This window comes from Cetorhinus maximus, chromosome 22 (assembly GCF_964194155.1).
Source record: "Cetorhinus maximus chromosome 22, sCetMax3.hap1.1, whole genome shotgun sequence".
NCBI classification, from domain to species: domain Eukaryota; kingdom Metazoa; phylum Chordata; class Chondrichthyes; order Lamniformes; family Cetorhinidae; genus Cetorhinus; species Cetorhinus maximus.
The window spans coordinates 18661945-18677562 of NC_135900.1; the positions used below are offsets into that span (position 1 = coordinate 18661945).

The 15618-nt window shown below is 44.2% G+C and overlaps 2 protein-coding genes across 2 annotated transcripts in view; one reads left to right on the forward strand and one right to left on the reverse strand.

Moving 5' to 3' along the window:
• The window catches only part of mdm2 (MDM2 proto-oncogene), a 105549-nt gene extending 96121 nt beyond the window's left edge, over positions 1-9428 (forward strand). Inside the window, exon 12 of the mRNA XM_078567899.1 lies at positions 9330-9428. The gene's annotated coding sequence lies outside the window, so the exon portion shown is untranslated. The remainder of the gene's footprint in view (positions 1-9329) is intronic.
• The window catches only part of LOC144696515 (carboxypeptidase M-like), a 70185-nt gene that overhangs the window by 38027 nt on the left and 16540 nt on the right, over positions 1-15618 (reverse strand). The window contains exon 3 of the mRNA XM_078567902.1: positions 12338-12435. Coding sequence (XP_078424028.1) covers positions 12338-12435 — 98 coding nt within the window. The remainder of the gene's footprint in view (positions 1-12337; positions 12436-15618) is intronic.

Genomic DNA, 15618 nt, shown 5'->3' on the forward strand with positions numbered 1-15618 from the left:
ATGGTATTGGAGTTATCAACATACATCATGTTGCACTCTGAGGTGCTTCAATACAATTAGTATTCAATGCATACATTCATTTTGAGCTGTACAGCCCGAGGGGCTCTCAACAGTTCCCAGCCCCTCGGTGCACTGTGGCAGAAAGGTCTTAGACAGCGACCTTTCCCCATTGCGCCTTTGCGGGGGCTGCCCCAAGCTTTAGTGCGTCCCTCAGCACGTAGTCCTGGACCTTGGAATGTGCCAGTCTGCAACACTCAGTCGGGGACAACTCTTTGCGCTGGAAGACCGACAAGTTTCGGGCAGACCAAAGAGCGTCTTTCACCGAGTTGATGATCCTCCAGCTGCAGTTGATGTTTGTCTCGGTGCGTGTCCCTGGGAACAGCCCGTAGACCACAGAGTCCGGAGTGACAGAACTGCCTGGGATGAACCTCGACAGAAACCACTGCATCTCTCTCCAGACCTTCTTTGCAAAGGCACAATCCACAAGGAGGTGAACAACGGTCTCGTCCCCACCACAGCCACCTCGAGGGCAACATGCAGAGGGAGTGAGACTCCTGGTGTGTAGGAGGGATCTGATGGGGAGGGCCTTTCTCACCACCAGCCAAGCTATATCTTGGTGCTTGTTGGAAAGTTCTGGCGATGAGGCATTCTGCCAAATGACTTTGACAGTCTGCTCGGGGAACCATCCCACAGGATCCACCCTCTCCTTTTCCCTCAGGGCCTCTAAGACGTTACGTGCCGACCACTGCCTGATGGGCCTGTGGTCAAAGGTGTTTCTCTGCATAAATTTTTCCACGAGGGACAGGTGGTACGGCACGGTCCAACTACTTGGAGCGTTCCGCGGCAGCGTGGCCAGACCCATCCTTCGCAATACCGGGGACAGGTAGAACCTCAGCACGTAGTGACACTTGGTGTTTGCGTACCGAGGGTCTACGCACAGCTTGACGTAGCCGCACACAAAGGTGGCCATCAGTATGAGGGCAATGTTGGGCACGTTTTTTGCCCCCTTATCTAGAGGCTTGTACATCGTGTCCCTGTGGACACGATCCATTTTCGACCTCCAGATAAAAAGTGAAAGATGGCTCGGGTGATCGCCATCGCACAGCAGTGTGGAATGGGCCAGACATGCACCACGTACAGCAACAGCGAGAGTGCCTCACACCTGATGACCAGGATCTTACCCGCAATGGAGGGAGCATTGCTCCCACATGCCCAGTTTTGTTTTCACCATAGACACTCGCTCCTTCCAGTTTCTAACGCATACCCCAGTCCCTCTGAACCATATCCCCAGCACCTTCAGGCCTTCAGACCTGACGGTGAAGGGGACAAAGGATCGGTCAGCCCAGTTCCCAAAGAACATAGCCTCGCTCTTCCCACGATTTACCTTGGCTCCCAAGGCCAGTTCGAACTGGTCGCAAATGTGGATCAGTCTGCGCACCGACAGCGGATCTGAGCAGAAGACGGCGACATCGTCCATGTACAGGGAGGCTTTGACCCGAGTGCCTCCACTGCCTGGGATTGTCACTCCTCTTATGCCCGGATCCTTCCTGATGGACTCAGCAAAGGGTTCTATGCAACACACAAATAGGATGGAGAGAGAGGGCAGCCCTGCCCGACTCCAGATTTAATAGGAAAGCTATCCGATTCCCACCCATTGATTGGGACTGCACTGCTGATGTTAGTGTAGAGCAGTTGGATCCAATTGCGAATTCCATCCCCAAACCCCATTTTGGAGAGCACATCCACCATGTAGGTGTGCGATATTCTGTCAAAGGCCTTCTCCTGATCCAGGCTGATGAGGCAGGTGTCCTCACCCCTGACCTGTACATAGGCAATCGTATCCCTGAGCAGCGCAAGGCTGTCAGAGATCTTCCTGCCCGGCACAGTGCAGGTCTGGTCAGGGTGGATCACCAATTCCAGAGCGGACTTGACCCGATTGGCGATGACTTTGGACAGAATCTTTTAGTCCACATTCAACAGTGAAATGGGTCGCCAATTTCTAATTTCCTCCCTTTCCCCCTTGTGCTTGTAGATGAGGGTGATGCCTTTCCTCATGGATTCTGACATGCTGCCGGCCAGGAGCATACTCTCGTACACTTCTAGCAGGTTTGGGCCGATCCAGTCCCACAGAGCCGAACAGAACTCCACCGGCAAGCCGTCGCTTCCGGGAGTTTTACTCTTCTCGAAGGACTCAAGGGCTTTAGTCAGTTCGTCAGGAGTCAGCCGTTTGTCCAGGCTCTCCCGTGTACTGTCGTCTAAGATCTCCGTGATAGAGGACAGGAAGGACTGGGAGGCCGTGCTGTCTGTGGGCTTCACGTCATACAATCCAGCATAAAAGGTTTTGCTGATCCTCAGCAAAATGTCGGACCGTGATGAGTTTACTGAGCCGTCTTCTTCCTTCAGGCTGCTGATCACAGAGCTCTCTGTGTACCTTTTGGAAGAAGAAACGTGAGCACGTCTCATCCTGCTCCACGGAGCGGACTCTGGAACAGAAAATGATCTTGGAGGCCTCGGAGGCAAAGAGCGAGGCTTGCTGGCTCTTCACCTCTTGGAGTTCCTCCTCGACATCGACGCCCATTGACTGCAGCCGCAGCAGGTCCTGCATGTTTTTCTGGAATCGGGACATTTCCCTCTGTTCCTTTCTAGCTTTCTGGATGCTTTTGAGGATGAAAAACCTCTTGATGTTTCCCTTGATCGCTTTCCACCAGTGTGTCAGGGACTCAGAGGGGCTTCACGGTTCTCCAACCTTTGTAATCCCTCGAGCTCCTCAAATGTTCTCTGGGGTCAGCAGTTGCACGTTTAGCTTCCATGCCCCCTTGCCCACCCTCGTCTTCCTCTAAGTGACAGTCAGCCAGTAGGAGGCAGTGACAGTCAGCCAGTAGGAGGCAGTGGTCAGAGAAGAACACTGGCTTGACGTCGGCGGATCTGACTGCGAACGCACGGGACACAAACGGGAAGTCTATCCTGGAACGGATGGACCTGTCTGGCCGTGACCAGGTGTATCTACGCTGCGCTCCATCTGCAGGGTTGCTGAAGACGTCGTGCAGCTTGGCATCCTTTACTGTTTCCATCAGGGACCTGGACGTAGCGTCCAATCTGCTGTCGGCCCTGCCAGATCGTCCAGCCGCATCGATGATGCAGTTGAAGTCACCGCCCAGGATGACCGGCCTGAAGGTTGCCAGCAGCAGTGGGAGTTGCTGAAATACTGCCAACCGCTTGCCATTTTGTGCCGGGGCGTACACGTTAATTAACCAGAGTGGAGCATTCTCGTACATTACATCTGCTACGAAGAGGCGTCTGCCCACCACCTCCTTAACCTCGGAGACGGTGAAGTTGCCTCCCCGCAGCAGAATACCCAGGCCGGAGGAATGTGAGTCGTTTCCTCCCGACCAGATCGATGGCCCATGGGACCACCATCGTGACCATTGCCTGTAGGAGCTGAGGTGCAGTATCACACACTCCTGCAGAAACAACAGGTCAGCTTTGACCTTGGCAAGGTAGTCCAAGGTCGCAACACATCGCGTAGTAGATTTAATGCTATGCACATTTATGGATACAATCCTTACACCCATTTTAAAGCATTTTGTCGCTTACCAAACCTGTTGTCTTTGAGAGTTCCAGACCTTTGGTCTGCTCCTGCATACCCATAGTGTTCACAAATTGCCTCACTTTGGATGGGCTGAGGAAACTGTCCTGAACCACCCCATTGGAGATGTTCCGCTCAGGTGGAATCTGGGTGTTCGTGCAAGGAACGAGATTTGAAATGTCCTCTGTTGGAGAACTCTCTCCGATCCTCTCCCCCTCTGGGGCGTTGCTGCTCCCGGCTTCCCAGAGCTGGGGTGTGCTAAGCGCTTCACTGCTCCCAGATTCCTGGGGTTGGGGTATGCTGGCCTCTTCGGGTTTTGGGCAAAGTTGGGGTGCGCTGGTCTCCTCATTGTCTCCAATGTTCTGGAGCTCAGGTTCTCGTCCTCCAACTCCCTAGAGCTTTGCCGCTTCTTCTGTAGGTGCTGCCCTTGCCCTTCTTTGTCCGAAGAGCAGCTGCCCTTGTCATCCGTGTCGGATGGGAGACGCCTCTTGCCACTTGTCTGGGAAGTGGCTTGGTCCCTTCTTAGCCCGTTCTTCCTTTTGCCTCTCTTCACCAGCTGCCACTCCCCCTGCTGACTTTCCGCTGCTTCCTCCTCCTCCATTGATTCACTCTCCTGAGGAGTGGGAGGTTCAGGGGGCAGTGCAGTTGATTGGCTGCCTGCTGCCTCAATCTTTTCCTCCACCTTGTCTCTCTCTGTGCCCTCCTTTGTCCCGTTGTTCTCACTGGGGGCCTTGGTGGTTGGAGGGTTGCAAGTGTCCTTAGTAGTAGTGACATGCTTTATCAATAATGGCATAGTGTACAAAAACAAGGAGGTTAGGTTAAACCTGTGGTTTGGCCTTAACTGGAGTATTGCATCCAGTTCTGGGCACCACACTTCAGGAAGAATGTGAAGGCATTAGAGAAGGTCCATAAAAAATTAATGAGAATGGTTCCAGGGATGAGGAACTTGAGTTATGTAGATATTGAGAAAAGTTGGGACTGTTCTCTTGGGAAAAGAGAAGAAAAGATATTCAAATCAGGAGGGGTCTAAAGAAGATAGAGAGAAACTGTTCCCATTGGTGGAAGGATCGAGAACCAGAGAGCACAAATTTAAAGCAATTGGCAAAAGAAGCAATGGCGAGATGAGCAAAAACATTTTCATGCGGCGAGCGGTTAGGATCTGGAATGCACTGCCTGAGGTGGAGGCAGGGTCAATTGAGGCTTTCAAAGGGGAATTGGATTGTTATCTGTAAAAGGACGGAATGTGCAGGGCTATGGGCAGAAGGCCGGGGTCTAGGTAAATTACTCCTTTGGAGAGCCAGCACAGGCACGACAGGCTAAATGGTCTTCTGTACTAGAACCATCCCGTGATTTTTTGTTCCCATATGTGATAGCGAGGAATCTCTCATCTGTTGTGATTTCACTCTTTTGAATATGAAATTTATTAAGAACTAGGGGAAAAGAGTTGCATATTTTCATTTAAAGTATGACAGCTGAGGTGTCTAAAGTGTGACAAACAGCTGCAAGACCCTATTTTTACTTGCACACATTTACTGTATGAGTTTCAGTCAGACATTTATCAGTCAGGCATGTCAACATAAATAAGATGTCAACATTTTGCTGTCTGACTCAAAATGCTACGGCAGCAGCAGATCAGGACTAAGCAGCAGGATGCTGCCTCCACCAATTTCTCAATCAGGGCATTCCAGATCCTAACCACTCGCTGCATGAAAAAGTTTTTGCAAATCGTGAGCTAAGTAAGTGGCTAGAAAACCTGAAATGAAACAACTAATTGACTATAGTGAAAGTACCAATACCAAGAAGAAAATTAAAAAGATGAACCAACTGAATCAGTGAACACACTTTTTGAAAACACTTTTGTGCCATTTATTATTTCAGGAACAATTTTTAAAGGTGGGGGGGGCGGGAAGGTTTCTTTAGGGCAAAGTGATGGTGAGCTCAAGGCCCTACAAACGTTAGTCCTGGTTGGAGGCCAGGTCGGGCACTGAGGAAGGGAGGACTCTACAATTCTCTTGAGGATATAATTCAGTGTTGCTGTGGTACCAAGAATAAAATATTCTGTCGACACTTTACTGGTTCAGTTCATGCATGAGGAATGATCACTTATGCAGTGTACCAGAGCACCCATCAGGCCATCACAAATCATCTTGAGGGGGAAGAAAACATTACCACGCAGCCTAAACGTCACGCAATACCCAGTACCTTTTACTTATGGGAGTAAAATGCAACAGTAATCTACATCGGCTGCCAAGCACATCTAGTTCAATGCACATGTTGAGGGAAATCTGTCTCCGCAGATCAGGCAGCATCGCTAGTAGCCCAACTAAGAAGTGGTGCCAGATCATTGTGGCTCAGACTCTTCTCTCCAATTTGCAGAAGGAAAATAACTGCCTCTGGGCGATTCCAGGCACAGAAAACAGAAGTTCAGTTTAGTATGGGTTGGCTCAGAGAAGTACGGGTTCCTATCACAAAGGCATTGCCAGCAAAAGCTTGAAAAAGGAAGTAAACTGTTGGGAGCAAGTGGAACAACATAAAAGTCAGCCAGTTCTGGTTGGAACTTGTTGGATCAGAGACTCCAGGCACAAAGGTTCAACTCCAATGAGGTTTGGGTTTAGGAATCTGTACAAACTAACGATCAGGGAGCAAAAACACATTTACCATCAAAAAAAGGTGGAGATAGTGTGATGATAGTTACAATGATATTTATCCTCTAATATTCCCCCCTGAATTCACTAATGCGTGCTGGAATACATTTGCACAGATTTTGCAAGTGACTATATTTTCTGTGAAGTCAGAGTGATTGTTAGTTTGTGTGGGACATCATGGAAAATCCTGCATTCACCCGACATCCACCGTATGCATATTTCAGTAGTGGTCTCTTGATAAATGATCTTTTATTAGACCCTTCCCTAACCCAGACTGGGAATTGGTCTGGTATCATTCATGTTATTGTCACACAGCAGAACATTTAGGCAGCATTTTTTTTTTTAAAGATATCCCAGTCCTGTACATACACATATGTTGGATTAGCATTTGGTTTCATCCCACATGATTAAAGGTTTTTGCCATTTTATTTATAAATAGCCTGTGGATTTGTATTGTACCTAAAATGAAATGGCTAATTTGTCCACTGCCAAGATGCTTTAGTGTTTGATCCATCAGTGTAAAATTTAGCTAACTGTGCTACTGAGATTCAGGATTGGTGATTCATGTATATTTGACTGAGCTTTTGTCATTACATTGGGAAATGAGGTTGTCTGGAGATAATGAATTATGACAATGAGCTCAGGGTGACTCTTCTTCTTAGGCAATCCCTCGGAATTGAGGATGACTTGCTTCCATTCCGGCTCAACGGGTTCTGAGATGGTCGATAAGTCTGGTTACATATATATATGAACGTACGATTTAGGAGCAGGCTGATCTGATTCTGGCCTCAACTGCACATTCCGACTACCCCCAATAACCTTTGATTCCCTTGTTAGTCAAAAATTTACCCACCTCTGCCTTAAAAATATTCATTGACCCTGCCTCCAATGCTCTCGAGGGATGAGACCCCCAAAGATTCATGACCCTCTGAGAGAAAAAAACTTCTTCTCATCTCTATCTTAAATGGGAGACCTCTTATTTTTAAATTGTGCCCCTTAATTCTAGTCTCTCTCACAAGGGGAAAACATCCTTTCAGCATCCACCCTGTCAGGTCCCCTCAGGATCTCATATGTTTCAATAAGATCACCTCTCATTCTTCAAAAGATTGGTGAAGACAAATGTAGGTCCCTTACAGTCAAAAACAGGGAAATTTATAATGGGGAACAAAGAAATGGCTGACCAACTAAATACATACTTTAGTTCTGTCTTCAAAGGAGCATACAAATAACATACCAGAAAATGTTAGGGAACACAGGGTTTAGTGAGAGGGAGGAACTAAAAGAAATCAGTTTTAGTAGGGAAATGGTGTTGGGGGAAATTGATAGGATAGAAGGCCGATAAATCCCCAGGGCCTGATAATCTACATCCCAGAGTACTTAAGGAAGTGGCCCTAGAAATAGTGGATGCATTGGTGATCATCTTCCGAGATTCTATAGACTCTGGAACAGTTCCTACAGATTGGAGGGTAGCTAATGTAACCTCACTATTTAAAAAGATAGGCAGAGAGAAAACAGGGAATTATAGACCAGTCAACCTGACGTTGGTAGTGGGGAAAATTCTAGAGTCCATTATAAAAGATTTAATAACTGAGCACATGGAAAACAGTGGCAGAATCGGACAGATTCAGCATGGATTTATGAAAGGGAAATAATGCTTGACAAATCTCCTGGAATTTTGAGGATGTAGCTAGTAGAGTTGATGAGGGGAAGCCAATGGAAGTGGTTTATTTGGACTTTCAGAAGACTTTTGACAAAGTCCCACATAAGAGATAAAATTAAAGCGCATGGGATTGGGGGTAGTGTATTGAGATGGATAGAAAACTGGTTGGCAGACAGGAAACAAAGAGTAGGAATAAATGGGTCTTTTTCCGAATGGCAGGCAGTGACTAGTGGGGTACTGCAGGGATCGGTGCTGGGACCCCAGTTATTCACAATATATATTAATGATTTAGATGAGGGAATTAAATATAATATCTCCAAATTTGCAGATGACACAAAGTTGGGTGGGAGGGTGAGCTGTGAGGAGGATGCAGAGATGCTTCAGTGTGATTTGGACAAGCTGAGTGAGTGGGCAAATGCATGGCAGATGCAGTATAATGTGGATAAATGTGAGGTTATCCACTTTGGTAGCAAAATCAGGAAAGCAGATTATTATCTGAATGGCTATAAATTGAGAGAGGGGAATGTGCAACAAGACCTGGGTGTCCTTGTACACCAGTCGCTGAAGGTAAGCATGCAGGTGCAATAGGCGATAAAGAAGGCAAATGGTATGTTGGCCTTCATAGCCAGAGGATTCGAGTACAGGAACAAGGATGCCTTGCTGCAATTATACAAGGCTTTGGTGAGACCACACCTGGAATATTGTGTGCAGTTTTGGTCTCCTTATCTGAGGAAGGATGTTCTTGCTATTGAGGGAGTGCAACGAAGGTTTAACCGACTGATTCCTGGGATAGCGGGACTGACATATGAGGAGAGATTGAGTCCATTAGGATTATATTCGCCTGAGCTCAGAAGAACGAGGGGGGAGATCTTATAGAAACCTATAAAATTCTAACAGGATTAGACAGGGTAGATACAGGAAGGATGTTCCTGATGGTGGGGGAGTCCAGAACCTGAGGATATGGGGTAGACCGTTTAGGACTGAGATGAGGAGAAATTTCTTCACCCAGAGAGTGGTGAGCCTGTAGAATTCGATACCACAGAAAGTAGTTGAGACCAAAACATTGTACGTTTTCAAGAAGGAGTTAGATATAGCTCTTGGGGCGAAAGGGATCAAAAGGGTATGGGGAGAAAGTGGGAGCAGGCTATTGAGTTGGATGATCAGCCATAATCATAATGAATGGCAGAGCAGGCTCGAAGGGCCGAATGGCCTACTCCTGCTCCTAGTTTCTAAACCCAATGGATACGGCTCCAGGCTGTCCAACCTTCACTTGTAGGATAACCACCAACCCCAGCCCACCATCCCAGGATAACCACCAACCCCAGCCCACCATCCCAGGTTATACGTTAGATAATAAACAAGTTGGCACCTGTTTTTTTGACCACTAACAGCTCATTTGAGGATCTTGTTCACAATACCTGTTTTTTTTTCCCTCTAGGATAAAGTGCATGACTAGACGCCTACAAAGAACTTGAACATTCCTTCACAATTTATGGAGATTCAAAATAGAAAGGATTGATAAATTACATCTCTACTCAGAAACTGCATTTTTTTTTTATATCTACTGCTTAAGTGATTTTTTGCATGCAAAGGTTTTGGCTGAACATAAAAAGGTTTTATGGTGCAACCATATTTGATATCAGATTCAAACGTCTTTAGTATTGGACCAGGGAAACACTTGTGAATAATAAAAAGGAGCATCTGGCTTTCTTTTTAAATTCCCATGACCAATATTTCTAACTGCCAGATTGTTATAAAAAATGTAATGTTTATAACTAGCTTTAGGACAGTAACCAAGCCTGTTTTACACCTTTCCCATTGGGCTGCCAGAGTTTTACTATTATCATCTTATACCATTCCATTTTTTTTTAAAGCAAAAAAAAAACGCAAAATGTTTAGTACCCGCACTTCTGTTTAAGTTTACACCCCAAGACAGGAGTCGAACAAACAATGGCACCTGTTTCATCTAATTATATCAATATAAAATCATTGCTGCTGTTGGAGGAAGAAAGATGAGCTGTCAGGGATTATTTTTTCCCATTTTACTTGGCCTCTGCCCATTGTGATTTAAAATGAGAAATTAGACTGACTGTTGACTTAGATGTTTTTGTTTTATTTTACATAATTGGACAAGAAACATGTTATTGATTTGAAATTATAAACACCTGTCCAAATAATTTCAGTATAGCCTGAATCCAAACACAAAAAAGCAAGAACATCCTCAGTGATATATTGTCTTTGTAATAGTAATGTAGGAGGTAGCAGAGTGTAAAATGATAGGGGTAAGCCATCACAATGTTTACAATTACAAAGTGAGGAAGTTAAAGAGTGTATCAACGATAATAATTTCTAAAACAACTGCCATTTATATAGCACCGTTGGAAATGTGGGAAAATGTTTCAAGGAGCCTCACAGAGATATGAGGAAAATGGGCAATTAGGCAAATAAATGAGATCAGGGAGGGGAAGTTAATCAAAAGCTTTGTCAAAGGTTTTGAGGAGGAAAGGGATGTAGAGAGACACACAAGTGGCAACCCTTTAACAGTCATCCAAACTCAAATTCAAGTACCATATTATGAAAATCATGGTCAGAATTTTATGGCACTGTCAGGGTGGGGGCAGGTCCTTAATATGCAGTGAGCCATTCAAAAGTCCATTGATTTCGGTGGGACTGGAAAATCCCACCAGTGTAAAATTCCGCCCCATATTCTGTTAAGTTGGCAAGAGATGAACAAACAGCAATGGAGCTCCAAGTCAGGCCAGTGAGAGAGACTTGGACAGGAATGTGCCAGCTATTGCTTGGTTTATGATGGTTCATAAATCTATACAAATTGTCCATTGTATGATCCTCTAATTCATCCTGGCATGAAATGGCATTACTTCATGCCAAGAAAATGTATGAAGTTCATTTTAAAAAGAAAATGTGTCCCTTAGCATGTTCTCTTCCACAGCAAAATGCACTTGTGTAATGCTAAATCAGTTAATTTTGTTTGCCAAGACTTCTTCAACAGCACTTGCCAAACTCGGACCCATTCCCACCTAGAAAGGTAAGGGCAGTGGGCACATCAGAACACCACCACCTCCAAGTTCCCCTCCAAGTCACACACTGTCCTGACTTGGAAATATATTATTGTTCCTTCATTGTCACTGGGTCAAAATCCTATGCCCTCCCCAACAGCACTGTTGGTGAACCTTCAGCACACGGACTACGGACACGGAAGATGGCCACTACCACTTTTTCAAGTGCAATTAGGGATGGGCAATAAGTGCTGGCCTTGTCAATGATGCCTACATCCCATGAGTAAATAAACAAAAGGTTACAAACACAAAATTGGAAGCATGTTGTGTAACCTTGAAGACAAGGCTCTACCTTTGAATATTATTGTCTGTGATGCACAGACAATAGAGCTAGTTCAATACTGTATCACAGTATGAAGAAAAATCAACACTTGGAAGCAACTGTAGTCCAAGAATTGGGAAAAGCTCTTGCAGCTATCTATGTCAACTAACCAATTTTATGAGCTAAGGTTGGCGATTTATATAAACGTTTTACTGTATTCTGCATCCATGATAGGACCTTACATCATAAATCTACAGCTATTCTTTAATGTAGTTTCCAGGACAGTTCAAATGAAAATAACTTACTGGAATTTTCAATAGTAATTTAGTCCACGTGTATTTCTTTCAAGATTAAAGCTAGGGCAATTCAAGCAAAATTGGCTAACTAAGTTGTTTCCCAAATGAGAGTGCATGTGCCAACAAATAACAACTTCCATTCACATTTGGCACAGTAAATTTGGACTCTTGTGCTGCCAATTAATTATTTAACCATTTATTTCACTATTTATTCCCATATTTTTTTAGCTGGTGAATATACTATATGCCAGGTTGCAATGTGAAGCCTTTATTGAACACAAGGAATAAAATTTCGTCAACTCACTGGAAGTGACAATTATCAGAAGCATTAACCTGGATTTTGCAGTCAGTGGTGAAGGGACGGTAATAGCCATTGACCTTTAAGAAAGCTTCTCAGAGATCTAGCAATCACCATGGTGTGAATTTCCACTTTCCTGGCGTCACTTTGTATTTGGTGCCGATGAATTCTCACAGACAGAAATCAGGAAGTAAAATGCATTAATTGTCCTTTACTTTTTATAAATTTTACAGAGATCAAAATAAAAGATCTTTAGAAACCGAAAACGTTAAAAACTATGAAATCATAATGGAAACACTTGACATTATATAAACATAAAATTAAGTTTTCCAGGGACAGAGGTTGGTCAGCAATGGATATGACTTAAAAATCCCGTTATACCTCAGGTGTGACTTTTCCAGGGGTTTTTGCAAATCTTCACTAAATTGCTTTTTAGGCATGCACTTGAGCTCAGCAAAACATGGAAATAAAATAAATTGAACAATCTGGGGTACATAAGAGAAAAAAAATTACCTCATCACCATGGATGTTACCAATGTACTTCATATCTGGAATCCCTACAGTGTGTTCTTTTGGATATTTTCCAATTGCCAGAACCCAGAGATTAATACCTAAATTAAAAGCATACAAAATAAATCTTTATTGATTAGAAAGCTTGAAATGGAAATCCTTTGTCCATTAAGACCTATTCTTTAAAGAAAAAGCAAATGACAACAATTCTTCATCCCTTACTGTTTTTTCCTTCTCAAAATCTTGGAATTTTTTTTAATATAACGTTAACTTTGCAAGTTGTTGTTCTTGATAGCCCACTAATAAATCAGGTACATATCTGTGTCATAGTGAAGCATTATTTGGGATGTGCACTGAAGCAAAATATGGCCATTTCCAGGCAACACAGCTCAATTTATTCAGTTTTTCAGACATTTTTATTTTTGATAATATTCTGGGAGGGGAGGAAAGAAAAGAAAAAAGAAAAGAAAAGCTGGTATTGAGCCTTTCAATTTGTTTTCTTCAAAAAAAAGGTCAAGAACATTTTTCTCAAATCTCCTTTTAAAGATGTTCACTCGTGGTTAGGGTACGCTTCTGCAGACACCAGTCACCTCCAGTGCCTTACCCAACTGATCAGTATTCTCAGGTGAGGCATGACCAAGATTGCTATCAAGCTATTCAGCTTGAGAGCATTCTAGATTTGCCTGATCTTCTCCACTGGCATCTATACGTGTGCACTTCTAACCAGGGCCAGTGAGAGCAATCATGGACCCAGGTACTTCTCCTGTTTCTGGGCCGCTTATTTCCGCCTGACCCCCCTTTAACCCTCCCCCTCACATCCTTCAGATGCCCAGAAATAGGAACCATAGTCAGAGTGGGTTGAACTGTTTCATATAAGTTTATCAAAGCTTCTTGGCTTTTGTACTTTATTCTCTCTCTCCCCTTGTGCGCACGCCCCCCTATTCCTCTCTCTCTCCCTCTTCCACTCCCCCAACTCACATGTGCACATGCGTCCCCCTCCCTCTCACACTTTCCCCCTCTCTCACGCACGCACACACTCACTCAACTTTCTCCCTGGTCTGGACCTTTAAGCTTACCTGGTTTATGCAAGTAGTGCCATAAAAACGGGCATGATTTATTTACTTTCGACTTTATAGCCCTCGACAGCAGGCCCCGGGAGCATGCTGCATTTCACAGATCTCACCCAGCCTGATTCAGAAGGTCAGGTGAGATAGGAGCACCAGGATTTGAAGGTAAGAAGTTACAAGAGGAGTGGCAATCCGATTCAATTGCCACTCCACCGGAAGTTATGACCCAACGTTTCAGGTCAAATGATCTATCATCATCTATCCCCATGTCATTCATCAGGGCTGGATTTGGACAGTTCCAAAAGTCAATTCAACAGTGGGTAATATCATAGGCAAGCCCGATTCTGCCCTCACCTGAATGTCCACACACTTCCCAGCAAAAATCACTGGGAGGCAATCAAGAGAAAAAGGTTCAAAGTTCAGGACTACCTACCAGTATCCTGGCTGAGAGCAGATAACTCAGTACAAATTAGAAACCATGGACTTACCTGCAACACAACTGCAATGCAGAAAATTAAAAAGCAAATAAAATGACACCTTACAGAAATTTGCTACTGACTTTTGGAAATAAGCCATCTACAAAATTTGTTGGTTACCTTTAAAAGGCCAGAACAAAAATACACCAAGAAGCAGAAATGCCTGTTCCAGAAATTCAATCTCATCTGTTTTTACTATTCAGTTAGTACAGATAAAACGCTCTTCAGTCAGTTTTGATGGAGTCATACGGACTCGAAACATTAACTCTGCATTCCTCTCTACAGATGCTGTCAGGCCTGCTGAGTTTTTCCAGCAATATTTGTTTCTCTTTAGTCACATTTGTCTAAGTTACTGAAACAAAATTCTGTACTAGTTTCATGAATAAGAATCAATTTGTTTGCGATTATTTTAAATGTTCATTTACAACTTGTAGATCAACTAAAAAGAATGCATGTTTACTTTTGATTACAGATGGATAGAATATAGTTAAATAAAATATTGGTTTTGAACCAGAACAGTTGAGTCACAACGGGAATTATTTGCCATAAAGAAGGGAAAAAATGATCACAACATCACTTGTTTCCAACACTGTACATTTATGAAATGTTTCCAAAGTAATGGGCCACAATGAAATCAAAACATCTGAGAAAAAGATTTATAACTTCAAATAAAAGAGCAACTGTTGGAAATACACAACAGGACCAAGTAACATTTGTGGAGAAAGGGCAAAAGAGGTAAGAGGTAGGAGCAGGTGCAGACCACACAGCCCATAAAGCCAGCTCCATAAGTCAATAAAATCATGGCCGATCTTGGCTTCAACTCCATGTTCCTGTGCACTTCCATATCGCTTGAGTCACTGAGACCAAAAATCTGTCTATCCCAACCTTAAATGTATTCAACAATGGAGCATCCACAACACTCTGGGGTAGAGAATTCTATAGATTAACAACCCTTCTGAGTGAACAAATTTCTCGTCATCTCAGTCCTAAATGATCGACACTTTATCTTGAGACTGTGCCCCGCCCCCCGCCCTTGCCATTTAATCTTTTGCATGGTAACTTATCAAATGCCTTTTGGAAATCCAAGAATACTATATCTACTGGGTCCACTTTATCTAAAACTCTAATAAATTTGTCAAACAGGATTTGCCTTTCGTGAAACCTGTTGACTTGTTCTAATCGTACTATGCTTAAGTGCATTGTTAAGACTTCCTTAATAATAGATTCCAGCATTTTCCCATGACTGGTGACAGGCTAACTGGCCTGTAGTTCCCTGTTTTCCCTCTCCATAATTTCCTGAATAGCAGTGTTACATTTGCTGACTTTCAATCTGTTGGGACCATTCTAGAATCTAGGAAATTTTGGAAAATCATAGCCAGCGCATTCACTGTCTCCGCAGCCTTTTTCAAACCTCTAGAATGTAGGCCATCAGGTCCTGGGGATTTGTAGAATTTTAGTCCCTGAAGTTTTTCCAGTACTTTTCCCTCTGCTGTTATTAATGACCTTAATTTCCTCACTCTTTTTAGCTCTTAGGCTACGCTATGGCCAGGATTTTACTTATGGCAGGCGGGAGCAGGTGGGCGCGGAGCTGATCGCTGCCCGCGATCAGCTGCGTGACGCCATTTTACACGGGCAGGCCAATTAAGGCCCGCCCAGCATAACGCATGGTTGGTAGCGCTCAGCACTAGTCAGGGAAGTCGGGGCCTGCACTTTCTCGTCCATGTGCATGAAAGAGCACAGC